This window comes from Callorhinus ursinus, unplaced genomic scaffold (assembly GCF_003265705.2).
Source record: "Callorhinus ursinus isolate GAN/ISIS: 27379988/994484 unplaced genomic scaffold, GSC_fseal_2.0 scaffold122, whole genome shotgun sequence".
Taxonomy (NCBI): Eukaryota; Metazoa; Chordata; class Mammalia; order Carnivora; family Otariidae; genus Callorhinus; species Callorhinus ursinus.
This window is the reverse complement of record NW_027397184.1, coordinates 566,834-593,031: the sequence shown is the minus strand read 5'-3', so window position 1 is coordinate 593,031 and position 26,198 is coordinate 566,834. Positions and strand designations below refer to the sequence as shown.

The 26,198-nt window shown below is 60.6% G+C and overlaps 2 protein-coding genes across 3 annotated transcripts; one reads left to right on the top strand and one right to left on the bottom strand.

Annotated features, from left to right (window-relative positions):
* Nucleotides 1–471: 471 nt before the first annotated feature.
* On the top strand, nucleotides 472–2,314 carry BRD3OS (BRD3 opposite strand). The gene has a single exon (XM_073889920.1). The coding sequence runs from the start codon at nucleotides 1,801–1,803 to the stop codon at nucleotides 2,053–2,055; it is 255 nt and encodes an 84-aa protein (XP_073746021.1). The 5' UTR covers nucleotides 472–1,800; the 3' UTR covers nucleotides 2,056–2,314.
* A 2,270-nt stretch (nucleotides 2,315–4,584) lies between these two features.
* Nucleotides 4,585–26,082, bottom strand: BRD3 (bromodomain containing 3). 2 transcript variants are annotated; one of them, XM_073889919.1, is made up of 12 exons: nucleotides 25,764–26,082; nucleotides 25,301–25,622; nucleotides 24,340–24,477; nucleotides 23,396–23,543; nucleotides 22,373–22,587; nucleotides 20,110–20,481; nucleotides 17,294–17,422; nucleotides 14,906–15,097; nucleotides 13,911–14,134; nucleotides 10,539–10,831; nucleotides 9,384–9,512; nucleotides 4,585–7,512 (listed from the first exon to the last, which is right to left on the bottom strand). In XM_073889919.1, the coding sequence occupies exons 2-12, from the start codon at nucleotides 25,511–25,513 to the stop codon at nucleotides 7,460–7,462; spliced, it is 2,106 nt and encodes a 701-aa protein (XP_073746020.1). In that variant the 5' UTR covers nucleotides 25,514–25,622; nucleotides 25,764–26,082; the 3' UTR covers nucleotides 4,585–7,459. The 2 variants fall into 2 exon arrangements, with proteins under 2 accessions (XP_073746020.1, XP_025715283.1); XM_025859498.2 differs by having other exon boundaries at nucleotides 4,585–7,768; nucleotides 25,764–26,080.
* Between the last annotated feature and the right edge of the window lie 116 nt (nucleotides 26,083–26,198).

Genomic DNA, 26,198 nt, shown 5'->3' with positions numbered 1-26,198 from the left:
CCTTAATACCCATCCCCCACAATTATTTTTTAAAAATGTATAGATTATTAGAAGTAAGGATGCGGATAGCAAAACCTACAGCATTGGCAAAAGTACCCGAGCTGCAATACAAAACCACTGTCAATAAAATGCCCAGACCAACAGTGACGGTGGCAGGACAGGGACACAGTCGCTCCCGCCCGTTGGATCGTTTTGCTGGCCTGCCCAGACTCGGCGCTCGGCTGGGCATGCCTGCGGGGTTGTCATGGAAACGCGACCGCAGGCCAGCCGGCTCCGCCCCCGCCCCGGAGCGCCCCGCCCCGCGCCCCGCCCGGCCGTCCGCGCGTCGCCGAGGCCCCTTCGAGGCCCCTCCGCGCGGGTGACTGGGGCTCCGGCCAGCGCGGGGAGGCGGGAGGTGATGGGGGGCGGGAGGCCATGGGAGGGCGGGCGGCGGTGGGGGGAGCGCGCCTGGCGATGGGGGCCGCCGGTGACTGGGGCGGGAGGCGATGGGGAGAAGATGGTGATGGGGGGGCGCGGGTGACTGGGGCGGGAGGCGATGGGGGGCGCAGGTGGGCCATGGGAGACCTGGACAGGGTGACAGGGAGACCCTTGGCGCGAGGTAGGGATACGTGGAGGACCCAGGATGCTGGGGAGGCAACCAGAGGGGCCATGAAGGGCTCCCGGGCGCCCGCGCGAGTTGGGGAGAACCTGCGGCAGCCAGCAACGAGGGCGGGGCTGGGTGAGCAGGGCACGGGCCATGGAGAAGGAAAACCTTGCACGGATGGAAAAGCGTCTTGAGGGGGGCGCGGTTAGTGGATGCTTCCCTGTTTGCTTTCCACCTGACATTTTTCTGTCCAGCCCAGGGGCCCCCCAGCTGCCTGGAGCAGAAACAGGGCCCTGGTGGCTGGGTGAGTACCGACCTGCCTTCAGCAGAGGCAGCCTGAGCAAACCCCTCTCGGGTCGGGTGCTTGCCGGACCAGTCCCGAAACCTGTGCCCGCTCGGGTTCTCAGGACTTCATTTCCCAGATCTAGGCACTGGCGCTCCCACGGGCGGCCTACCCAGTGTCCCCGTTAGTTCATAAAGGCACTAGGAGGAGTCACAGGTCTGCCACTTAAACGCAGCCCCATGGTCTGGGTCACCCGACGGCAACTGAAATGGTGACATGCACCAGTAGCTTGGTGGAGGCTCTGACCCCAGAAGAGCTGAGATCGTGTGCCGTAGAGCCTCCCCTTGCCGCTGGGCTGTCTCCCTGCCCCTGACAGCACGTTCATTTCCTTGTAGTGTCCGCCTGGGCGAGAGCTGAGGACACAGGACTGCCTCCACCAGAGAGGCCCCGCGGCACTGGAAGCTGACCCAAGCACGCAGCAGCGGAGGGCAGTTGCGGGGACGGAGCTGTACGGTGTCCTCTCCTGCAGGGCACCATCGTTTCAAGTTAAGTAGGTCGCGCCGTGGTGTCGGAGTCGCAGTGGACGCCCGGCCAGGCCTCGGCCGCTGGGAGCCTCGTCCCCGGCGGCTGGACGTCTGATAAAGCGCGGTCCAGGGCGCCCCCGTGCAGCTCTCGCCGGTTCTTAGGGGTCTTGCCGGCGCCCCCGAGGCTCCTCTCAGGTTCCCTCGCAGTGCATCCCTCCCGAGGGCGCTGCCTACGCGAGGCCTGCATTCGTGCTTTCTACCACTGACCCAAGGAGCCGTCAGAGCCGAGGGCGAGCGAGGCGGTTGATGAGTGCCCGAGGCGCAGAGCAGCGGGCGGCCGTGCGCGCCCAGGACCGGCTCCGAGGGGCCCGGCGCGCGGGCGCCCCGGGGCGGGGAGCTGCGGGCCGGGGATGAGCGGCCGCGTGCCGCTGGCGGAGAAGGCTCTGTCGGAGAGCTACGCCCGCCTCCGGTACCGGGACGCCTCCCTGCTCATCTGGCGGCAGCAGCAGCGGCGGCTGGAGTCGGCGCCCCCGCGGACCTACCTGAGCCGGAGCCGCAGCATGTGGTACTCGCAGTACGGAAACGAGGCCATCCTGGTCCGGGACAGACACAAGCTCGGAGTGTCCCGGGACACGGGCCGGTCCAAGGTCTGTGCAATCATGTAGCCCCGGCGGGACACCCGCGCCCGGGCGCTGAGCTGTGCGGAGACCAGGCCCCGCTGCCCTCCCTGAGGGGCCTCGGCGGCTTCCAGGCCTCACGGGGAGACGCTGGAGAGTGAAGCCCCGGCTGTGCTCCAGGAGCCCACGAATGCCGGCGGGGGCTCCCAAGCCGTCTCCGCGCGTGGCGCGGCCGGCGGACCGGCTCCGGGCTCGCTTCCAGCCGGCGCGCCGCTACACACGCGGCTTGACCCTTAGGTCTCCAAGCCGACCACCCGCTCAGAACTTTCCGGGTCGCTTCCAGCATTCCCTTCTGCCTGGTCAAGAACGGGACAGATCTAGAAAAAGTGACGGAGCTCGCGGCAGGCACGGCCGAGCACCGCGTGCGGGGCCAGGCGGGGTCAGCGGCCGGCAGCAGCCCCGCGGCGGGGCCTTCGGCGACGAGGAACGGGCGTCGTGTGCCGTGCGCGGCGGTAGCGTCTGCGCCGACTTCCACGTACTCGCGGGCGAGCACGCGAGGGCATCCACACACATTCCGGAAACCAAGAGTCACCCTTAAGTTCCACGTCCGCTGCTGACGGAGATTTCGGACGGAATCTCAGCGCTGCAAAGGGCAGGCTGGGCCTCTGCGGGGAGGCGGCCGCGCGTCAGCCCTGCGGCGCCCCCCGTGTGGGCACGTTTTGCGAGGCATTTGCAAAGGATGTGCGGTCCGCTGGAACGGGTCTGCGTGGCTTTGCAACTGTGGGGGTTATCTTTTGTCAGAGCTGATTTTTCTAAATAAATATGCTTTGGGACACTCCTTCCTTCCTCACTCTTTTACCTGTCTGTTCAGAATACGTTAACTTGACTTCAGGTTTGTTTTTTTCAATAACAGGCGAATCTCATGATTGCTACAAACCCCATTACAGAAATGCATAAAGCACAGCAAAAGTGTCCTCCGCAGACAACCACGAGCAGCGGCTCTGCGTGTGCAATTGTGCACGGTTCTTAAGGCACGGCCCGCACTGCGCATCTTGTCCTGGGGGTTTCCTCTTGCCCGGCTGTCCACACGGACATCTACATCATGCTTTGAAATGTCTGACGGGCAGCACTCCCGTGAGCCCACAGGAGGGCAGAGATACTTCCCGTTGCTGCCCTGCACGCAGCATGTCGTGAGCCTCGTCGGACGTGGATCTTTCTGTGGGTGTGCAAGTTCATTAAGCAAGGATCCCGGAAGTGGAACTGCTGGGTCAGAGCACGTTCCCCAAATGTCAAATGTCCAGCCAGAAGCCTGGGCCTTAGTGATGGATCCTCGGCTTGCCTGCTGTGTGGGTCGGGAGGCTTAAAGTCACGTTTCCTGAATCTCCTCCCGGAGTTGAAGAGGGAAGCTGGCCCCATCTACACCAAGTAAGACCTGCCGTAGGGGCCTGCTTGTCCAGCAGCCCTGACACTGGGATTACCCGGTAGATCGTTTGCTCAACATCTTTGCAGTTCAATCTAGGTCCTGCTTGGGAAGAAAGCAAACTGCAGAGATGTCTGGAATGCCTGTGCCGCATGTTGATGCACGCCTCAGAATAACCTGAGAACAGGTGGCAGTTAGTCTGACCCCAGGCATGGAAAGCACCTGGGAAGACGAGCACCGGCCACGGCCGAGGTCTGCACAGGTCAGGATGTGCAGGTGACCGACATGCACTGGCCGCCCATAGGACAGCAGGCGCTAAGCTGCTCAGAGCCCAGGAAGCCACCATCTGCCGAAGGGAAGCCCAGGCAGCTGGTTTCCCCGGCCGGGGCTGGAGCCACCGAAGTGGGACACGGCCCAGTCCCCGTCCTTGGGGAGGTCAGCCTGAGAAGGGGGGGGTAAGAGTCTGGACAAGGATGGCACGTGCTGAGGGGATGCTGGAAGGGTGCCTGCTGACAGCCAGGGGGCGGGGGCTGGGGGGGGGAGGGTGCCATCGAGAACCTCTCCCCAGGACGACTCTGCAAGGCCAGGCGCTAACAGCCAGGACTGCTCAGAAAACGGTGTCAGAGGCGCCCGTCTGCCACGCATGGCTCGCAGAAGCCTCTCCTCCATGCCGGGCTCTGCGCTGAGTGCTGGAAGACTTCGGCAGACGGGCGACTGTGCCAGCAGGACAGCATCTGCTGCCTGTCGTCTGGGAACCCGCCCCGGGACCCGCCCCAGCGCGGCCGGAGCGCAGGGAGGCATCTGCCCAGACAGGAGGAAGAACGAGCGAGGACCGCAGTGTGACCGAGATTGTGCTTCTATGTAGAGGGCCGCTTGTTCTAGAGAACACTTAGCGGAAGAGAAAGCCTACACTCATGTCCCCCAAATCCAGGTGCCCTCCTGCCCAGGCTGAGGACCAGGGCTACTTTGACGGCCGAGCGTTCCAGGGTGTAAGCTTCAGAGCATCTCCACACGCGCACCCGCGGGGCTGGGAGCCACCAGAAAGCACAGGCAAAGGCACATACAGGCACCTTTTTTTTTTTTTTTTTTGGTTTTATTATGAAAACAAAACAAATGCCCCAGGAGAAGGGTCCATGATTACCAGAAACATCAAAGAGTACTTTCTACCATTTTTATTCTGTTGTGTTGAGGCCAGCATTGCAATAAACAAGCTAAAACTACTTACATTGGACTCATTTTCAGTAACTGACATTTACAGGAATATACTAGAAACGGCACTAAAAAGTTTAAGAAAAGTTACGGTAAACTTGCATGCACATCATACAGAAAAGTAACAATTTAAATATAAAAAAGAAAAACTTCTGGAAGCGTGATGCCAGTATTGAGAAACAGGCTACACTGGGGGGAACGCATCCTTTCTCTGGGTGGTGTTTTCCCCAGAGGGCTGTCACAGATGTGGATGTTGCATAAGAACAAAAAGAGAAACGAAAAGAAAACGTATCTTACAGTTTGTAAGCAAGGTGACGCCGCCCAGCATGAGCACGGGTCTCTGCCCCCTGGGCGTCCGGGGCTCCCGTGAGGCCAACGTCTGAACCACATGGTTCCCTCCCCCTCGAGAAGAGGCTGTGAAATCTGCCCTCGGGTTCTCCGTGACACAAACAGCCCTGCCTGTCCAGCTGCAGTCTCCCCAACACAGGGAGACGTGGAGATGGCAAACACCCACAGGCTGACCTCGAGGGGGCTGAGGACGTTCCCCCAAACTCAGAAGAGAAATCGGCTTTGAAGTCTGCACAGAAAGCCTTAAGAAACCACAGCACCATCGAACTACACTGCTCAGGATGGACGGCAGCCCTCTGCGCCATGGCGGCCTCCTCCTGGGGGGCAGGGGAAAGGGACAGAGGTGTTCCAGAACCCATGTCTCCCGCAGAGCCAGCAGACAGTGAAGTGCTCTGAAATGCTTGCACTGTGCCGGGCTCGAGGACCACACGCTCCCCCACCCGATGGCTCACACAGGTGACCGCCCCCCACCATGCCCGCAGCTGGACAGGTGCTCCACAGGAGCCCCCCACGTGCCCCCCAGCACCCTCTGCTCGGGGAGGCGCGCTTGCTGCATGTGGCCAGAGAGATCCCGCGTTAAGACCATCCATCGTGTCATGTATTAAAGTCCTAGTTTAAATATTCCGTTACAGATCTGCTTAGAAAACACCTTTGAAACACAAGGGTAACTCTAAAAAATGGCAAGTTGAAAAATCCACATATATTTTTATTATAAACAAAACTTAATGAAAAGTTTAACAAACTGGCTCAAAACTCACCAAGCGTCAGAATCACCAGCAGTAAGAAACCTGGTAACCCACCACCCACCGCCTCACCAGTGCCGCGTCCAGCAAGGGCATCCGTGACCGTTAAGGGCCGGTGGAACCTGAATCCATTTTAGGATTTGTAAAGACTGCCCCCCTACTCGGATTCTGATGACCAGTCCCCCTGTCCGCCTGGAAACTCGCCACCAGACCCAAGGCAGGGCACCCGCAGCTCCGCCCCCAGCACCCACCTCCTAGGGAGGTCTGGGAGAATGCCCTATCTCAGTCATTTCTGTGCTAGCGGGGAAAATGCTCCAGCAGGGAGCCCGGTGTGGTCTTTGAGGAGCGAACCCTCCTGCGGCGGGAGGCTCCTCCCACCCCATGGCCCCAGGGCCCCTGCCCTCGGGGCTGGGAGGTGAGGGGCGCCCCAGGGGGGGGGCCTGGACGGCCGGCCCCTGGCACTCGAGGCCGAAGCCACAATGCTCCGAGCTCAGGCGGGCAGTGTGGGGCGTCCCTGCACTCAAAGGCCGCGGGGCAGCCTCTGGAAAAAACAAAACCAAAACATAACCTTCTGTTAAACTCTGTATATTATTATTATTATTTTTTTACAATAGAAAGTTAAAAATCAAGACTTAGATTTACTATACATTTTTTTCTCTCAGATTACAAAGTTTATATTATATAACTGGGGTTCCCTAAATTGATTTCTTTTAAAACAGTCCTAAAGAGACCAGAAGTGAGTACAAAAGAACTCAACACACAAAACGAAGACTGAAAATGTGCTGCAGCTGGATAGTTGTCTACGCCTGTACGTCCCCACCCCCCCACGCGCACACGGAGAACAGACCCCGAGCCCCGCAGGGGGTGGGGCCGGGGCAGGGCGAGCGTGCAGACAGGATTGAGCACCGGCACACGTGGCGGGACGCCAGCACCTGGAGGCCACAGTCCGCCATCCGAGCAGGGGCTGGGGCTCTCCTTCGAACCACTTTTAAAAGGCCTGCATGTCTGCTATTTTTTTTTTTTTAATGCATTTCTTTTGCAGTTTTGTTTTTCTTTTAAAAAAAAAATGACCAATGATGTTAATAAATAAAGTGTTCATATATACACGAAACTGGGAAAAGAGCTCCAGAGTGTGCGGCAGCGGCAGCTCACGAGTCGGGGACACACATTGGGCTGGACTTTCGTAGAAAATTGCTGAACCTTACAAAAAAGTCTCCTTTTGTTTTTTGTTTTTTTTAATCTTTTCTTTTTTTTTTCTTTTTTTTTTTTTTTTAAGTTGAGGTAAAAGTTTCAGTGTATGGAAAGCTGCGCGCGGTACGCGCGGCCCCCGTGTTCCCTCCTGGGAGCTCCCGGCGCCCCTCCCTCCGCGCCCACCCACCTCTCCCCCACCCTCCCTTGCAGAAGCCCGGACTGGAGCCTGTGGCCGCACTGAACCCCCCAGCGGCCCCCCCGCAGCAAGAGGTGACCCCGGCCGGCCGCGGGGCTGAGCTCGGGGTCGAAGGACAGAGACAACGCCTGTTGGCAAAGCTGACAGCCTTCAGTACAGTACCATCTCAGAGAAACTTCCTTTCCAACAATTCTTTCTGGAGCTACAGACCAGGTCGGGCCTAAGAGACTTCAGATCACATCTGACATTGTTTTTCTACGGTCATCAGGTCAGCGCTGGAAGTTGCCATCTCCAAGCAACTGGACTCAGTTACGAAGAAAAGACTTTATGCGGGCTCGCACCTCCTCATAAAGCCTCACGGACACACGAGAAAGATCTCTGACCTATTAAAGCAAAAACTGGAAGATACCATAACACTGAGTTAACAAGGAAACCTGCACAGCGTGGAAGGAAAGCAGTATATTAACCATCGGAGGGAACACTGCAGAGTCTGGGCGTGTGCGACATCGCTGGCTGGGTTCTGCTCTGCGTCCAGGGCTCATTCCGAGTCGCTGCTGTCGGAGCTGGACCCGCTGGAGCTGCTGCTCCCAGAGCCGGAGGAGCTGCTGCTGCTGAGCCGGGACGGCCCGCCCGAGGGCGCAGAGCCCGCTTTCTCTGAGGGAGACGCAGCAGGTGAGAGGCGCCCCCCCACGCCCCCCATGCCCCTGCACTCGCCCGTGCCACGGCCCACCCATTTCTTCACCCAGTTGCCCTGTCAGTATTAACAAATATGTGCCGGAATGAATACCTACGTTAACGAGGTGACGGGACGGTAAGAAATGCGTTTGGCCTTTGTCCGGGTTCCAGGCACAGAGCTCTGAAAACCCTTAGCATCCCCCCCGAGTGATAAGAATGTCTTTGGTCATTTACAAGGAGCCCCCTGTGGATCACACCTGAGTGTATGCTCATGAGTGACTCGGGGGACGGCTGGTCACCAGGAAAACCGCGGGATTGGGGCTGGGAGCTCCAGGGAAGGGAGACTGCTGCAGATGGAGTGCTAGAACACTCTCGAATGCCGAGAGCTTCCAGGGTCGGGGGCACATGGGGGTGCGGGGAGGGTGGCATGCCCAGAGAGGGGAGGGATGCCGCATGCCCCTGCCGTGCCTCTCCCTGCACACCTCTTCCATTTGGCTGCTCCTGAGCTGTACCCTTTACAATAAACTACACGGCAAGAAAAAGCGCTTTCTAACAAACTGTCAAGTCTGAGCAGAGGATCATGGGAGCCCCAGTGTACAGCCTGCCAGTCAGGGGTAAGGCAGGCCCAGGACTCGCACCTGGCGGCAAAGAGAAGGGCGGTCTTGTGGAGGGGAGCCCCCCAACCTGTGGGCTCTGAGCTAACCCTAAGTAAACAGTGTCCGAAGGGAACTGAATTGCCAGACCCCACCTGGAGCTGGGATTGCAGACCTGGTGTGAGCAGAAGCCCCCACATCTGGTGTCAAAAGTGTGAGTACAAATAGCTCAGAGGGCCACAAAACTATCGAAATATGCCAGTCTAGAAAACACGAATGCAGTCCACCAGGAGGAACTAATGGGGTGTGGGGGCAGGTCAGCAGTTCAAAGATAGCCGTCAGTCCTGTGGCACCTACTCTGCCCTTCCCAGGGGAGACCTGAGGGGACCTTCTCCACCTTCAGAGGGAGTGGGCATGGCCAATGGCGGCACCCGGCTGCCACATGATTGTAGACTCTGACCATTCGCTACCTGGGCGCCCCCATCCCCGGGGCTGGGAGAAAGGGATCTGCCCTTTCTTATAGGCTCCAGAGGAAAGAGATAAGCAGTCAAATCACCTGCTCACCTAAAATAAGACCCTGTGCTTTGTCCACAAAGCACAGGACCCAGAGACAGGGAGTTGGAACCTGTCTCCTGCCTGGGGACAGCCAGAAAGCTTGCTGCCAGGGGCCAGGACCCCAGTCCCTCTCAAGCCATGGGGTCCACCCCCAAAGACCACAGCTAGGCCCTTCCAGAGAGTCCTCTCCGGGAGGTTCTGGCACAGGGCACTCTCACACTTCCATGTGCTGGACCTTCCTGCAGGAGCAGGGCTTGGGTCCCCAGGTTACAGACAAGGGACTTGGGGTTTGAGGAGGTCAATAGTGTCATCTAAGGACACACGGCTCCAGAGCTGGTCGAGCCACAGACTGAAGTCTGGGTCTGTCGGCCACCCCGCCCCCGCCGACCCTCCCCTCTGGCCAGAGGACCGCAGCAGGGGCAGCAGCGTGGCCCACAGACAGGTACCTTTCTTGGCGGGCTTCTTATTGTTGTTCAGCTGCCCGCTGACGTCCTGCAGCCGCTTCTCTAACTCCTTCTTCTTTTCCTGAGCTAACTCCTCCTTCGACTTGGCCGCCTGCTTCTTCCCGCTCGTGGCTGTAGAGGAGCACAGAGCTGAGCCGGCCGGCAGCCACCGCAGGTGCCACCCAGCCCTCCCGGATGCTCACGTGTGCTGGGCCCCCGCAGGGCTGCCACCCGAGCTCCCGGAAGGGGCGAAACGAACCCCTGCCCCAGGCAAAGCCTTTTCTGTGACCCTCACACCTTCCCCACTCCACACAGTGCACAGATGGGGCATGTGCGGCTTGGCAACACTGTCACCCCTGTGTGGAGGGCAGAGTCGAGACCTGACGTGGACCCTCCGACTCGCCATTCTCCAGCACAGATACGGCTCTCCCTCAGCCTCAGCAGGGAGGCCTCCACCGCCTGGCAGCCTGCGCCACCACCTCTGAGTTGGAGGAGAACTTACCAAGGGCCAGCTATGCCTGACGGCAGGGGTCACATGACTCCATCCAGGAGGAAGCAACTGACCCCTCAGAGTGAGGGAGAAAGCCCACTGAGAGGGCCACATGCAGGTCTAGGTGCACCCTGGGTATTCCCTGGGGCCACTGACCAGCGATCCTGCAGCTGCGGGGCTGCCTCGGGCCTGCCCTTCCGCTCACTCCCCAGGACCCGCTGCCCGAAGCAGTGCCTCGTCCCCATCCAGTAAAGTTGCTGACTTCCAGGACGAGCCCGGGCCAGTGCCAACGTCCGTCCTGGGAGGTCTCTGGACCCTCAACTCCAGGCAAAAGGAAACTGGCCTACCCTGGCTAGGGAACCATTGAGAGGTCACCTGCAACCGTGGTCCCAAACGGAGCCTCAGCATCACTGGCACGAATGAACGGGGGCTGGGGGCCGACCCAGGGCTCCTGCCTGTCCTGGTGTCGGCCAAGGCATGCAAGCGCTGCCCACCTGCCCAAGTGCAGGGAAGAAGGGCCCAGCTGGGCACATGGTGGGAACGGGCAGGGAGAGAGGCCCACCCCACTGCCTGGCTTCCCGTACTCCCAGGCCTACAGGGGAGGGGAGGAGGGGAGGCGGGGGTGAGGGCAGGGATGGCGAGCATGGTGCTCTACCCCCACAACTTACACAATGGCTTCCTTTGCTTCTTCTGTAAACAAGACTTGACGTATCTCTCTAGCTCCCGCAAAGTGGTGGGCTTCAGAGTCTCAAAGTCAATCTCTATCTCATCGGGATTGGAGTCCCTGAGCGAGGGCTCCCGGGACTGGATGATGTGCACCACCCGGCCCAGCTTCTCCCCGGGCAGCCGGTTGATGTCCAGGCTGAGCTGGCGCTTCTCGTCATAGCTCATGGGCAGGCCCTCTTCCTCCTCCTCCGAGTCGTAGGAGGCTGACGCCTGCTTGCCACCCTTCTTCGGCTGCCTGAGGCACAAGGCAAAGAACACCATGGCACAGAGCCCCTGCCGCTGTCCCCCCAGGCCCCATGGCGCCCCCCCACCCTCTCCCCCCCGCCCCCTCGGAGTGCCCCCCCCCCAGCACCCCCCAGCCCCTGTGGAACCCCTGCCCATTGTCCTCCCAACACCTGTGGAGCCCCCAGCCCATGGCCCCTCAGCCCCTGTGGAGCCCCTGCCCACAGTCCCCCCACTCCCATGGAGCCCCCTGCCCCTCACCCCTGTTCTGTCTGGCCTTTTTCCTCTCTAGAACCAGGTTCTTTTACCAAGAGGCAAGCCCTACGTGGTGCCCTGGGCAGAGAGGCCAGAGGGACTGTCTGAGGGCTGCATATGTGTCTGCAAGGACACAGAAGACCCTGTTTCAGAGGTCAGAGCACAATCTGCTCCCAACTTGGGGGTTTCCCGGCCTCAGCCAGGAAAGACTGTAGTGGTCAGCTCTCCTCAACACCACAAAGGCATCTCAGATTCAGCAGGTCAAAAACTGATCTCCATATTCAAATAATCCAAAAGGAGGCAGAAAAGGAGGACAGAGAAACAAAAACCACAGGGAAGACAGAAAATAATGGAATGGCAGACAGAAATGCAATTTTATCAACCATTACATTAAATATAAGTAGTCTAAACACACCAACTAAAAGACATAACCAGATTGGATAAGAAACAAAACTGACTTACATGTGGTCCACCAATCCCACTTAAAATACGATGACCAAAGTAGGTTAAAAGTCAAGAGATGGGGGGCCTACACCACACAAACATTAACCGAGAGAAAGCTGCAGTGGCTGTGTTAGCTTCAGGCAGTGGAGACTTGAGAAACAGGAATCGTGTCAGGAGAAGAGGGACATGGCATGAGAAAAGGAGCGACTGACCAAGAGACATCACAGCCCTCCATGTGTGTACATCTCAAGACCAAGCTTTAGAACGTATAAAGCCAAACTGATAGAACCAAAGGGAGGACAGTGGGGAACCTAACGATTCTCTCTCCCAGTGATTAATAAAGCAATCAGCAAGAAGAGAAAAGACCCCGAGAACACCACCAACCAAACTAAGCTAATGACGCGTTTCTGAGGGGGGTTTCTGTTGTTGTTGTTTCCCCCTAACTGACATTTAGGTGACAGCCCAACAGCAGAACACATGTTCAAGTCCACAGGGAACACTCCCCAGTTCCCAGCCATAAAATAAATCTTAACAGAAGTATTGAGCATCACACAAAGTATGTTCTCTGACCCTAATGGAATTAAGCCAGAAACCAGTAACTGAACCGTGTCCAGAAAAAAATCTCTAAATACTTGAAAATTAAACAACGTACTTCTAAATAACCCATGGTCAAAAAGGGAAGTCTAAAGGGAAATTAGAAAGTATTTTGAAATGAAATCATACATATCAAATTTGTGAAGTACAGCTAAAGCAGTGTTTAGATAGAAGTAAGTAGTATTAAATGTTTGTTAGAGAAGCTCTCAAATCAATAATCTAAGTTTCTACTTTAAGAGAGCAAATTAAGTGCAAAACAAGCAAAAGGAAGTAATAAAAATAAGACCATAAACAAAAGGAAGTAAAAGCAGATAAAACCCGATGACATCAAATGCTGGTTGCTTCAACAACCAATAAAACTCATCAATCTCTCTTCAGATTCACCGTGAAAAAAAGACAAAGAACAGACACATCACTACAGGCCCTACAGATGTTAAAAGGACAATAAGGGCACACTGCAAACAAACCAATGCCCATGAATTCCACAATTCAGGTGAAATGGAGCAATGTCTTGAAAGCACCAATCTCCAAAACTCATTCAAGATGAAACTGATAACCTGACTCGTCCTGTATCTACAAAAAGAAGTGAATTCATTGTTAAAAGCCTCACAATGAAAACCCCAGGCCCGGATGCTTTCACTGGAGAGTTCTACTTTATATTTAAGGATTAATACCAACTCTGTAAATCTACCCCAGAAATAGAGGAGAGAGCACCTCCCAATTCATTTTCGAGGCCAGTGTTACACTGACAGCAAATCCATAGAGACATTACGAGAAAGCCTGACCCCTGCCTCCCCTGTGACAGGGAGGGAGGACAAAACACGAGCACTCCCACCCCTACCCCTCGCTAACGCTGCTGACTAGCTACCCAGCTGCCAAGGCCCAAACGCCCCGTCCTCCTGCTGCAGGCACCAAGGCCTGTCCCTTCTGCCGCCCACCTCCATGGCCACGCTGGCCTCCCCTGCCTGCATGGCCCCAACTCCTCCCCGGGCCGTCCTCCCAGCCGTGCGTCCCACTGATCCACTCTCCACACGGACCAGGATCTGACCACTTCCGGCGCAAACACCCCCTGACCTCCCTTCCCTCGCGCAGAGGATAAAACGAGAGGCCTCAGCAAAGCTGGCCAATCTCGGCAGCCTCTCCCAACTCGTCTTCCCCAACCAGGCGGCATTCCTCCGCGGAACCAACCTTGCCCCACCCCCACCCTTCCTAGAACCCCTCCGCAGGCCTCCACGGCCGTCGCCGCTACTCCCGACTCTCGGAACGCCGTCCCGACTGCTGCCGAGCTCGCGCCTGCAGAGCGGTCAGCCCTCCTCTGGGAAGCCTTCCTGCTAGCCTGTGGGGGAGGCCCGCCGGCCCTGAGCGCCTTCCCCCGTGCCCATCTCGCCGGGGTCCCGCCCGTGGCAAGCGTCCCTCGGGGCCGTGCGCGGTAGGAGCGAAGACAGGAGGTCGGTGGGCCAGGGGGCAGCAATCCGTGCCAGGCGCGCTGCCCCTAGGACGCCCTGGCCCAGATCAGGAAAGCGGCCCCGAAGACTTGAGATGCTGGAGGCTGCGCCAGGTCGTGCGACCGCTGCGGTGGCTGCGGTGGGAAGGCTGACCCCGCGGACAGCGGCGGGACACCCTCCAGAGCTCGGTCTTCCCAGCACAGGTCTCGGCGTGTGCCCCGCCCCCGGCCCGTTCCCCCCGGCCCCCGTGTCACCAGCACTTGCAGCCAAGGTGTGGAGGCCCAAATCCAGTACCCCTCCCGCCACACAAGCGCCTGGGGCAGCCTCAGCAACCCGGGGCTCGCGGGGGCCCACCTGCCGGCCGCGGCCGTGCTGCTGGCCTTCTTGGCGGGGGCCTTCTTGGGCTGCGCGGGCTTGGCGGGCGGGGCCGCCTTGGCCTTCCTCTCGTCCTCGGGCTTGGCCTTGTGCCTGTCCTTCTCCTTCTTCTTCTTCTCCTTCTCCTTCTTCTCCTTCTTCCTCTTGGGCTTGTTCACCGGGGCCTGCGACAGGGCGGCCAGCTGCTCGTGCACAGCCTTCAGCTGGAAAACAGCAGGCGGCTGAGCGGGGCGCGCCCTGGAGCTCCCTCGGACACGCGGGGAGGCGAGCCGGGAGCAGACGGCCCCAGAGCCCCCCGGCCCCCCCGAGCCCGACGCGCTGCAGAGCTGACGCGCCGCTCACCGGGCTGGAGGCCGGCCGACGGGCCCGGGGCGCCCTCAGGCCGGCACAGGGGGCAGGGCAACAGCCCCCTCAGCACTTAGACCCAACTCTGCACAGACGTCTGTGTGTCCGTACAAAGGAGATTTTCAACAGCTACCTCTACGAGCCATTTGCACGCCATACGGCAGACGGGCAGGATTAAAACGATCCAGGGCCAGCAGCTGACGTTCACCCCGAGTCGCGACACACCTGGTAGTGTGCTAAGCGCTCTACATACTTTTCACTTCAGTGACCCCCGCGAGGGCCGTGAGCTGCACCTCACAGGGGAGGAAATGGTGTCACAGATCCTGGGGCCACCTTCCCTGGGGCGTCACCCCTCCCGAGGCTCAGCCCAAAGTCAAACACCAGCCCCCTGCCGCTAACGGCGGGGCCATCTCTACTCTGCTCTCTCCTCCCTGCCGGAGGCCGGAGTGGGGCCGCCTCATCCCTACGGCAGCCACGGAGCCGGCGCCCACGAGACACTTCCAACTCCAGGCGAGGCACCACACGGCAGGCCGGCATGACCCTGACCTACAGCGCTGCCAAGGGGCCCTCGGAGCAGACGCCCCACCCGCCCAGGCCCCCACCCAGGGCGGCCCGGCCCCGTGGCACACCTGTTCCTGCAGCTCGGCCAGCCGGGTGGCCCGCTCCTCCTCCGAGTCCGAGCTGCCCGAGTCCGAGGAGCTCTCCTCACTGCTACGGCTGCTCTCGGCGCCCTTGCTCAGCACGGGGGCCGCGGGGGCAGGCAGAGGCGGCGCCTCCACTGGCTCATCCGGCATCTTGGCAAACCGCATCTCAAACACGTCCTGCGGGAAAGCAGGGGCCGCCTGAGGTCCTGGACGCCCATGGGGCAAGCCCTTGGGGTGGGAGACCCACACCTGAGCGTCTGTGAGCCGCTCTCGGAGCTGCACCCGCGGTGGCTTCGAAGGCCAGGCCCACAGGGGGACTGGGCCAGCCCTAGCTTGCTCTCCCGCCCGCCCTCCCTCCCTGTCCAGGCACTGAGTGCAGGTCCACGGACAGGGGGCAGGGGCCATGGGGCCAACAGCCACGGATGCAGCCTTCTAGGAACTGGTCCGCAAACTCCCTTTATTAAGCATGCAAGCCTTCTGTAGATCTGCGTACCCTTATGGCCTCTGGGTCTGAGGCCCTACGAGGCTGCAGCCCACTGCAAAGCAGCTGGAGTGCCTGCCTTTGTCTGAACTATGACCGCTATGGGGCCCGCAGCTGCCTGGTCTCGGGGCCACTTGACATTCTCCCCCATTCCTCGCCCTAGAGCTCTTTACCACAGCATTACCTCTCACTCCGAGTTAGGCCCAAAAATTGGCTCCAAAGGCAAAAGTCTTGTTCCGTCAAAGCTGGCTTTGGAAAGCCCCTTGCCAGCTTGCACAGAGCAGGACCCAGGCTCTCAGGGGCACCTCCCAGCCAAGGTCCCCTTTCCCTGGCGGCCCAGGTTCATTTCAGAGGGGGGTGCAAAGCCACGTGGGAGCTTCCCTCTCTGCTAAGCTCCTACACCTGAGTCCATACCAGCTCACACTCGTGAGGTGCCACCCCACTGGCCCCAGACTCTCCTCCTGGGGTGAAGACACCCCCAGAGGCACAGATGCGCACAGAGGTCCAGCCTGCTCTTGGCACGTGGCTGGAGGAGCACTGACAGCAGGCTGCTTCCGTGCAGGGCTCCGACCCCAGAGCTGGACTGGCACGATTGCTCAGTGCACTGGGAATCGCGACTCGCAGCCTCTGTGGCCAGACTGCCGAGAACCAGCTTTAACAGGAACAGAACCAGAGCCACCAGCCTCCACACCCGATTTGCACCAGCCCTGCCTGGCTTCCTCATTAAGCTGCACCGGGAGTTTACCAGGTTCGGGAGCATCAGAGAGCAAACATGGAGTAGAACCGTGCAGAGCCTTTTTGCTCCCAGACACAGTGGGGCGTGGTCTGAGCATAAAACCACAGATCCTGCTGGCTTCTGGGCAGCCTGGGACCACCGGGACTGCTGCCCCATACTCCAAGGGGAGCCGGTCCACGGAGGTCCACAGCCTGCATTAGCAGAGCCTGGGAAAGGCCCACTCAACTCAGGAGGACCCAGCAGCACGAAAGACAGCTTCTCCCTCCTCCCATCTCTGGGTCCTGGGTGGCCAAGGGTGACACCATGAGCTGTTTTACGGGGTTTCAAAGGGTTCTGAGTAAAAGACTAGGTAGGAACAACTCACACAACAAATAGCCTGTATTCTGGGGATAATAAAAACTGCTGGAAGAGAGTAGAGATCCACAATGTTTACTCTTTCCTCCAAAAAAAAGTCTTCCAATTACATAACGTTTTAAAATTTTGGTGCTGTTGGGCCACCTGGGTGGCTCAGTTGATTAAGTGTCCGACTCTTGATTTCGGCTCAGGTCACGATCCCAGGGTGGTGGGATCGAGCCCCACGTTGTGCTCCGTGCTCAGCGAGGAGTGTGCTGGAGATTGTCTCTCTCCCTTCCCCTCCCCCACTTGTGCTCACGCTCCAAAATTTAAAAAAAAACTTTTAACATTTTGGTGCTGTTATTTATAAAAGCAACAACGCACGTCATAGAGAGAGTGCACTGACCCACGCAGAACTAGGTGGGCAGCACCCAGACTTTTGGCAGAAGGTCACACGCAAGCATCAGGTGCCCAGACTCACTGGCAGGCCCGTGACAAAGGCCCCCTCGCACAGAGACTGGAGCTGCGGGAGGAGGGACCCCTGCCCTCTCATCCTGCCCCTCCCCGCGGGAACGTGTGCCTGCAGCTCCCGGGGGACAGAGGCTGGACTGTCTGTCACCGTGTGCCCGGGAAGCAGGCCTGGGACCTGGCCAGTGACGGGCCCCGCTCAGGAGAGAGGTGTTATGCGGGTGAGGCTCTCCCACAGCCTTCGTGGCCGTACATTCTCCGGGAGGCCAGTCTTTCCTGGGTGCCTGCCCCAGATTCCTGCCCCCCCCCGCCCCGTGCCCCAAAGGCCCCTCTGCCTGAGAGCACCGCTGGTTACCTGGAGCTTCCTGGCCATGGCCACCACCTCGTGGTCTGGGGGGTTGTATTTGTAGCAGTTGGAGAACATTAACCGGATGTCGGCGGCAAAGCCCTGTGCGTCTGGGTACTCACGGCTGTCCATCTTCTTCTACAACACACAAGCGGCGGGGGTGAGGGGCGCTGCCCGGCACCCCAGGGCCCAGCCAGGCCCCGCATGCAGCACCCGACACCCACCACACGACCACCATCCACAGCCAGCCCCGGACCTTGTCCCCGGGAGCCCCGAGGGACAGTGTGGGCGCGGGACTCGAGGGCTCGGAAGAGGCTCTGGGACCCCAGGGAGGCGGCCTGAATCCTGGCTCCCGCAGCCGCCACATAACCTCTCCTTGCTCTAGCTTCCGGCTCTACACGCCCCGTAGCTTTATACACAGCAAAGTCCCTGACGGGAGGAGCTCCAGGGGGAACGGGGAGCTTCCAGTAAACGCTGCTGCCAACTCAGGGCAGGGGCGCGGGGGTCTCCTCAGTTCGCGGATCGAGACACTGACTTCCCCGCTGTGAGAATCCAGGCACCGGTGGCCAGCCTGCCCCTGGCAGCCCAGCAGCACGAGGGGCGGCTGGTGGGGCTAAGACGAGGGGCGCGCTCGGGGGGGGGGGGGGGACAGAGGGCGACTGTCGACAGGCACCGCGAGGTGGCGCTCAGAACAAGGTGCCGGGTCAGGGCACGCGGAGGGGGACTGCCGGGTAAGGCAGCGAGCTCCCTGTGTCTGCACGGGTTCAAGGAGAAGCCGTCAGTCAGGGACCGCCTGTCGGCGAGGGGCGCCGCTGGAGCAGGAGAGTACGGGTCTCACTTGCACCTACACGGACACAGTCCTGGATGCTGGCGGGTTGAGTGCAGCCCGATTCCAGGGCCCGCAGCCTCTCGAGTGCCTTGGGTGCGCCCCCCTGCCAGTCGCAGAGCTTCTGACGGCTCCCAGGCTGCATGGCTCCAGCCCTCAGCACAGCCTCCCTACTCTGGGGAGGCCCAGCTAGGGAGGACAAACGGGCGCCCGAGACCCTCTCAACCTCTGCCAGATTTTCAGACTCTGGTCCTAACTTGACCACTGGCCGCTTTCCCAGGGGGCGGGGAGCGGGGGCTGGGAACACACAGGCTACACGTTAAGTGCACTTGGGGTGCCCAAGGACAGTCGGGCAGCTGTTATGTCGTTCCTGACCGTTTCCCAGATGACGGGTGTTTCTGAAGGGGAACACCAGAGCAAATCGCCCGCGTGCATGCAGCCGCCGCTCGGTACCCCAGCAGGACACGGCCTCAGCCTGCAGTGGCACCTGCACACCAGGGCCGGGCAGCCTCCCCACTCAGCCGCTCCCTGGCGGTGTGGCATGTACAAGTCACTGGTCTCACTGGCCTCCCGAGAGTTCTGGGGATTCAGAAGGGCACAAGTGTCACCCTCATCTAGGTGACATGAGCTCTGCCAGCTCGGCTTGAGGCTCCAAGAGTCAAAGGCGTGGATTCCGGAACTGGCTCCACCAGCAGCTCACTCGGGGCAGGCCCTCCAGCCTCAGCTTCCCCGTCTAGAAACAGCAGGGGTGCGTGCAAAGGCCCAGCCCCTTTACCCCCCACCACCCCAAATCCTGGCCAGGACACTGTGCGGGGAGACTAAATGGGCACACAGCCACCCGCTGCCGGCCCAGAGCCAGGACCCCACAGACCCTGAGCAGGGCGGGCTTGGCCTCGGACTTGGTCAGGGAGCCCCGTTCCACCCACTGCCCCATGGTCAAGACCGGCTAGGAGAGAGCAGGCCTCAGGCGAGAGCAAAGCCAAACCACGGTTAGGAATTCTCCCCGGAAAGAGGGGCAGCAGTGTGCTCTGCCCTCCACCCACCTCTGCTTTGCTGGAATCTTTCCCTTTGTTCTCTACTCGCGCTAACTCACATGGATAAAACACCGTCCAAAGGAAAGGACACTATCAGGCTCCCAGCAGGGGAAGGACGGAAGGAACCCAAGGAAGAGACTCAGTCCCCCACGTGGTTTACCCAGCACCACCACCCCACACAGCAAGGTCTGTCCTGCTCAAAACCCCCAAGCAGGGGTGTTTCAGGAGGCTCCAGTACGGAGATTCTGCCACAGGCTGGCATCACTGGGAAACCAGGCAGAATGCCAGTTCACAGAGAAGGTGGGCTACAGTCCCCAGTGGCCAGGGGCACCCCTGAGGGGGCCAGAGACCAACCCCATGCTGGCTCGGAGCGCTACCTGAGGGAGGGCAGGTGTGCTGGGGCCCCAGCCAATCGGGGGGGGGGGGGTCAGGAACCCCACCTGCGTGTGCTCAGGGAAGACCCCTTGGGAGTTCATTGCAGCCCTGGGGGTCTGCTGCCCTTGGGGTCACTGCCACCCAGGCACTTTCTCCCTTACAGCCCAGCGCAAGCCTGCTCTCTGCTTGTACACAACAGGCCGGACCCGAAACAAAACCCACTAAAGCCCAGGGAGGAGCCCCTGGCCCGGGAGGAACGGGGGGCCTGGGCTCTGGGTCTCGAGTCTACCTCCCCTGCTCCAGGGCCCCTCTCCGGCCAGGGTGGGGTGGGTTACCCGAAAGGGCGTCCTTGCAGACATTACAAAACCCGCAAACCGAGACAGGAGACGGGTTCCAGTGGAACGAAGGACCGCGAGGCCCCGGGTTCAGTGATGACAGGCAGAACGCACCTTTGTCCCAGACGCGGCCGGACCCATGCCAGCAGCGGGCCGTGTGCCCGCGCCACGCCGAGCGGCGCCCCAGCCAGCACATCGGCCCCATCACACAGCCGGGACGACGGCAGAGCGGGCGGAGCCCCTGCCACACGGTACCTTGACGGTGCTGAGGTCCATCGGGTGCTTGATGATGTCATGGTAGTCGTGCAGCTCCAGGGCCTCGGCATCCACCGGCTTGTAGAAGGGCCAGGCGTAGGCCGCGTGCTTCTTGGACAGCATCTCCTTGAGGATGCTGTCACAGTGCCGCAGGTGCTCCGACAGCTTGCCCTTCTTGCCCGCGTGCTGCGGCACCTCGCCGTCCTCCAGGTCCTTCTTGGGCGGCTTGATGGGGCGGCCCCCACTCTCCCGCCGTGCCACCACCTTGGCCTGCTTGGGGTCTGACAGTGGCGGGGGCGACTCGCTCCGGCTGGCGGTGATGGCAGACGTCGTGGGCGTCGTGGTGTCTGCTTTCCGCTTCACGCCCTTTTTCTGCAACAGCGAGACAACCGGTGAGCCCCAGGACCGAGCACGGGGCGTGAGAACGTGAATGCTTGCAGCTGCGCTTCCAGAGCGCTGTCCGCCAGGCACAGAGCAAAGCGACTGCATGCACAGCCACACCCGTCCCCCCGGCTCCCCACCGCGCCACGCAGGACACCGAGGCTCAGAGGGGCCACGTCTCAGGCCCAAGGTCACACAGCTGGTAGTGGGAAGGCTGGACTCAGAACCCACCCCCCAAGCCGCCCCACGAGGGTCCCCTCCGTCTGCCCCCAGGGCTCCGAGGTCACGCCCGAGCACTGTTGAGGTATGGCATGCAAGTCACCTGCACCGAACCTCGGGCCTGTGTGGGGGGCTCCAGAGACAACATGACTGAGGTGGACCCGGTGCTGGGATCGTCCCCAAGCAAGACCCAGGCTAAGGGACAGCAGAGACAAACAGAAATCCCTGCTTAGAAAGGCCCAGACGAGGGCCTCCAAGCTGGAGCTCCAAGGACAGCCGTCATGGAGCGGGCCGAGGCCAGGAGCGGGGAGAGCATGCGGCGCTGGGGCAGGGCAGCAGCGGTGGGTTTGGGAGCAAGGGCTCCCAGGGGCGGACTGGGCAAGTCTAGACTTGAACCCTGAAGGCAGTGGGAGCCACAGAGAGCTGCTGTCCACGGGGGAGGGAACGTTAAAATGGTCCACAGAGCCCCTCGTGGGTGTGCGCAGGGCAGACACTCACACGGGCTGTGCCCCGAGGGTGAGAACTTGGGGAATACCCATGGGTCCTGGGCCGTGAGGGTCTCTTCCAGCACCGTGCCCGGGAGCCCATGGGTATCACGGTGCACTGTGCAGCCCGGGCTCCGCGCGTCCCCGAGATCAGCTCAGCCAGCTCCCCACCTCTCAGACCTCTCAGACTGGCAGAGAGGCCCCTCAGAGCCGCACCGCCCAGGCTGACGGCCTCACGGCGACCTGCTCTCTGGGCCGCCACCAGGTCTCTGCCCCAGCCAAGCCACCGCCCCCAGGCTGACAGGGCATGAGCTGGCTATCCACAAACATGTGTGGGCACCCACAGGACACCAAGCGTGTGCCACAGAGGCCCGGGGGGAGATCACCCGGCCATGGCAAACAGGACATGCTCCAAAACCAGCCAGGCACGGTGTAAGGCAGCCTGGCCTGGTGCTGCCCGGAAGTGCAGGCAGTGAAGGCCACGGGGGAGGGAAAGCAATGGCGGGGGCGTGTTACCTTGGGGGGGGCCACTTAACCCCCCCGAGCGCCTGCTTCCTCATCTGTAAGATGGGGGAAATACTGTCTGGCCCACAGGGCCGCTGCGAGGGGCAAACGGAAGACAACACACATCAGCACCCGGCACGTGGCCTGCCCCGGATCTCACAAGGAGCACGGGCTCTGAGCCCAGACCCGGCCAGGATGGTCCCTGCCATGAAAGTGCCCAGCCACACACTGGGGAGACGGACGTGCTGGAGCTCACGCGAGCAGGGGTGCACAGTGCAGGCCGTGGGTGCTGGCTCCTCACCATGCACCCAGGCTGCTGTCCTCAATCCACGTGTGAGCAGGGGCACTCCGGGACCCCCCCCCACCCTCCTCTCCCATGGTGACCCATGCCCTGCGAAGGCCAGGGCTTCCGGGCCAGAGAAACTGGGGTTCAGGGCAGCCCGCCCTCACCAGCTGTGTGACCTGCAGCTCCCTGAGCCTCGGTCTCCCCGTCTGCGTTAGGGACGACGGCCCAACCTCATGGGCACAGAGAGAACCACTCCGGCGTCACATGTACCAAACACCCGATGAGAAGTCGGTGCCCAGGGACAGGTGCCCGCCCCACACACGCCCAAATCCAGGAACCCGGCCTGGTGATGGGACAGCCAGCTGACCTTGTCCCCAGGGTCACTCACCTTGACTACAGGCGGTGTGGGAGGGACCACAGGGATGAGGGGCGTCGAGGGAGGAGGCGGGGCGGCAGCCGGGGGAACGGGGACCGACGTGATGTTTGCAGTGATGGTTGGCACTGGGGTGGCAGCAATGACAGGCGTCTGGGAGACAGTGGGGGGGACGCTCTGGAAGGGGGTTGCTGGGGAGACAGAGGACACAGCCGCCACTTGCTGCGTACCTTGAAGACAAGGAAAGGATGTTGAACACACCAGGCTCTACCTGTCAGCTTCCGGAAGCTTCCTGAACCATCCCCTCCAGCCAGAGCACATCAGTGCCAGGGAGCCCCTCCTCCTGAGACCCCTGGCCCCTGCACCGTGGCTGCCTCCACAGAACCAGCCTCCACAGGCGCTCACCCAACAAAGGAAAGGCACTACCTCCGGCCAGAGACCGGAGTCTGAATGAGGAAGGCTGGACAAGGTGCAGCCTGGAAGAGCCAGGCTCGGGCCCGAGAAACCGGGGCTTAACTCAGACTCCACCAATAGCCAGCTGAGTGACCTGGGCAGAGCTACTTAACCACCCATGGTCCTATCTGCCAAGCGGGATGGCTGGCACTGGTGGGGACCCACCACAGCCTCCTGGAGGGCTGGGGAGTTGGGCCAGTCTCTCCATCGGGGCGCACCTCTAGTCCCCGTCCCTGGACCAGGTAAGACCCCCAGGGCTCCTAGGGCTAATCCTGATCCCCTTCCACCCTCCCTGACGGGTGACACAGCCCCTCTCCTGTCCCAGAGCATACAACACCTGCTAGAGAGGCAACGTCCTAGGGGGACAAAAGATCTCCCATCTAGACTTCTGGAAGAGGTGGCGTCTGCACGGGGGCACGGCAAGACCAGTCTCCCCACCAGAGTAGGCTCGAAGGCAGATGGTAACAACGCCACCAAGAGCCAGCCGTGTTGCCCCAACTTCACAGACAGGGACACTGAGCTCAGAGGGGCCAAGAGACCCACACTAGAAATGCTACAGAAAGACGGCACCGTCCACCCCGTTACCTGCACTCTGGGTTCCTGCAGCCGGTTTCCGGCCTTTGCCCTTCGGAGCAGGGGGTAATAATTCAACTTCCTCCTGGGGCATCTGGGCCACTTTCTGCAGAAAAATTTTCTCTAAGGCTTGGGCCATTAGCACTATGTCATCTGTGGGCTGAAGACACAGGGAGAGCCAACGTCACTTGTTGGGCGAGGGGCCACGTGCTTGCAAAGACATCACCGGTTTTGGCTCAAGATTTGTTAAAAAATCCATTCAGAGATTTGGTAGGGCAGGCGATGGGGGAGACGAAAGGACCTTATTTCACTGTGGAGACTCTCGAAAGAATTCAGAAAACCAAGAAGAACAAGAACCACCCTTCGGCCTACCGCGCGCAGAAAACAGAACCTTCCACTCAGTCCAACTCAATTCACCTTTGCTATATCCCGTCACGATCGGAAAACAACAAAACCCCCACCAAGTCAGGACCACGTGGAACTTCCCTAATCTACTCTTCTCGCTAAAACCATCTTCTCACTAAAAACCACCTTCTTACTAAAAACCATCATGAACACATGCTCCCTGGTCGTGCAGTGGCCTGGCCACGTGGGGCGGCTGCATGTGGATGTCACGGCGCGCTCGACCGCCCTCCGGCCGCCATGCATGTGCGTGTTGTGGCTCTACCCCCGTGAGCCCGCGCTGACCCCGTCACCGTCCTGACAGCTGGAGTTTCGAGGTCCGAGGGCACGATCAGTTCAAAGCGTTTGATACGTAAGGTGCCCCCCAAAGGCTGCTCCAGGCTTCACTCCCCCCCCCGGGGGGGGGCGTGGACAGCACATGGGAGCCCAGAGTGGGGACTGTGGCCTCGGGGTGACACGCCCCCCCGTCTGAGAGCCGCTACAGAGCCCAGGCCCGGCCAGAGGGTCCCCTCAGCACTGGGGGAGCCATGTCCCATGTCCCAGTGCTTTCTTACCTTGTTATAAATGTAACAATTTGTAAACATGGTGTTGAAGTCCTGCATACATTCGCTCGCGCTCCAGTAATAATTATTTTCTAGTCTCTTCTTAATAGTCCCCATGTCCATTGGGTTTTTTATGATTTTATGATAATCCTGGGAAAGAGATTTTCAGAGGCATCGTCAGCAGATTCTGTGGCGTTGTGTTCACCATCCCCGAGGAGGGTGATTGCACACGGAGCATCTTCTCGGGTGAGCTGGGCACCGGGGTCGGGCCAAAGGCAGTGTCTGGTCAGCTGAGGGCAGGTACAGGGTCTAGGGCAAGCGCCCGGCCCACTTCCAAACCCCTGCCACACCTCTCGCCCGACAGATTCCACCTGGACAGGCGGTTCTTAGAGATGCACGGAACTGGGCACCTGGGGCAGGCCCCAGAGCTGATCAGCACTGTGGCGAGGGGGCTGAGCCCCCTCTCAGACTCCAAACCCAAGGCCCGCCGGTGACCAGTACTGAGCTGGGCCCAGAACCCAGGCCACCAACTAGTGGCCCAGGGCTTCCCCAGGCAACACTGGGGGTTTCTCTATTTGGGTCCAAATAAGAAACCCATGAGAAGACTAGGCCAGCACTGAAGGGGCAGATGGGCAGCTTCCCCTGGAAAGAGGGCCACAACCTGCACTGAGCATCTGACCGCAGCAGGGGGCAGAGGCATGGTCCTACAGGAGGGTACAGGGGAACAGCAGGGAGGCACAGGTTCTCCCCTGCTCCCTACATTTGGGGACCACCGCCCTCCACACTCCCACACCCCTGAGGAGCCCCTCCGCTCCTCGGTCACCACAGGCCCTGCGCTGTGCCTGGCTTACCGGCACCACAGCTGCCTGGGCCCAAGGGCAGTCCTTCCAGGAGGGGAGCAAGAGAGGGACAGGGATGCCAGTGGGTGGGGGAGGGGCAGGGATGCCGGGGCGGGGGGGAGGGGGGCACTCACAGGCAGGTTGAGCTTAATTGCGTCCACGGGCTGGTAGAAGGGCCAAGCAAACTGGTGTTTCCAGAGCGTCTTCACCACCACATTCTGCATGTACTGCAGCTGGTTGGTCTTGCGGCCGGGCTTGGCAGGGTTGGAGACCTCCGGTGGGGGCGGGTTCACCGGGCCCGGGGCTGCCGGGATCCCCGCAGGGGCGACCGTCGTCGTGGTGGACATCCTCCGTGGCTCACTCACTGGCCGTCACAGCAGAGGCTCGAGGCCCTCGCTTCCACTATGCTCCTTTCGGAGGCCTGACATCCCATTTCTGGGCCCAACCGGGCAGCACCTACAGGGGAGGAGGGACGGCAGAGACAGGCCGGTCACCCAGGCCCCACCACCTCTCCCAGCCTTGTGGGCTCCCGAGCACACCCGAGTGGTCACAGTGAGGCCAGCTCACGTCACTCACGCCACTCAGCCCAGCCCTCACCTGTCACGGACCCACTCTCTAACTACTGCTCTCAAGCTGGGGCAGGGACGTGACGTGAACACAGGCCGCCCGGGCAGGGGCGGGTAACGCAAGGGCGGGAAGGTGGCGGTCCAGGCACACAGCCAGCAGTGGGGGGCGGGGGCCCAGGACGCGGCCTCTCCTGGCTCACTGCCCACCAACTGCCTGCCTGCTGGGGGCTGACTCAGGCTGTTCTTGATCGTGGCAATTTTGGGGGAACGATTCACACGTAGAGAGTGCTCTGGCATCGACCCCACAGAGCTGAGCTGGGCAGGCAGAGCGTTTGCGGAACCACGCGTGGCGTGCGGAGCTGGGCCCCTTTGGGGCGAGGTTCCGATGTAACCATGAGAACCAGAGCTGGTTTTGTGATGATGAGCCAGGGTGTGACACGCCCAGCCCCAGGCCAATGGGGGCAGG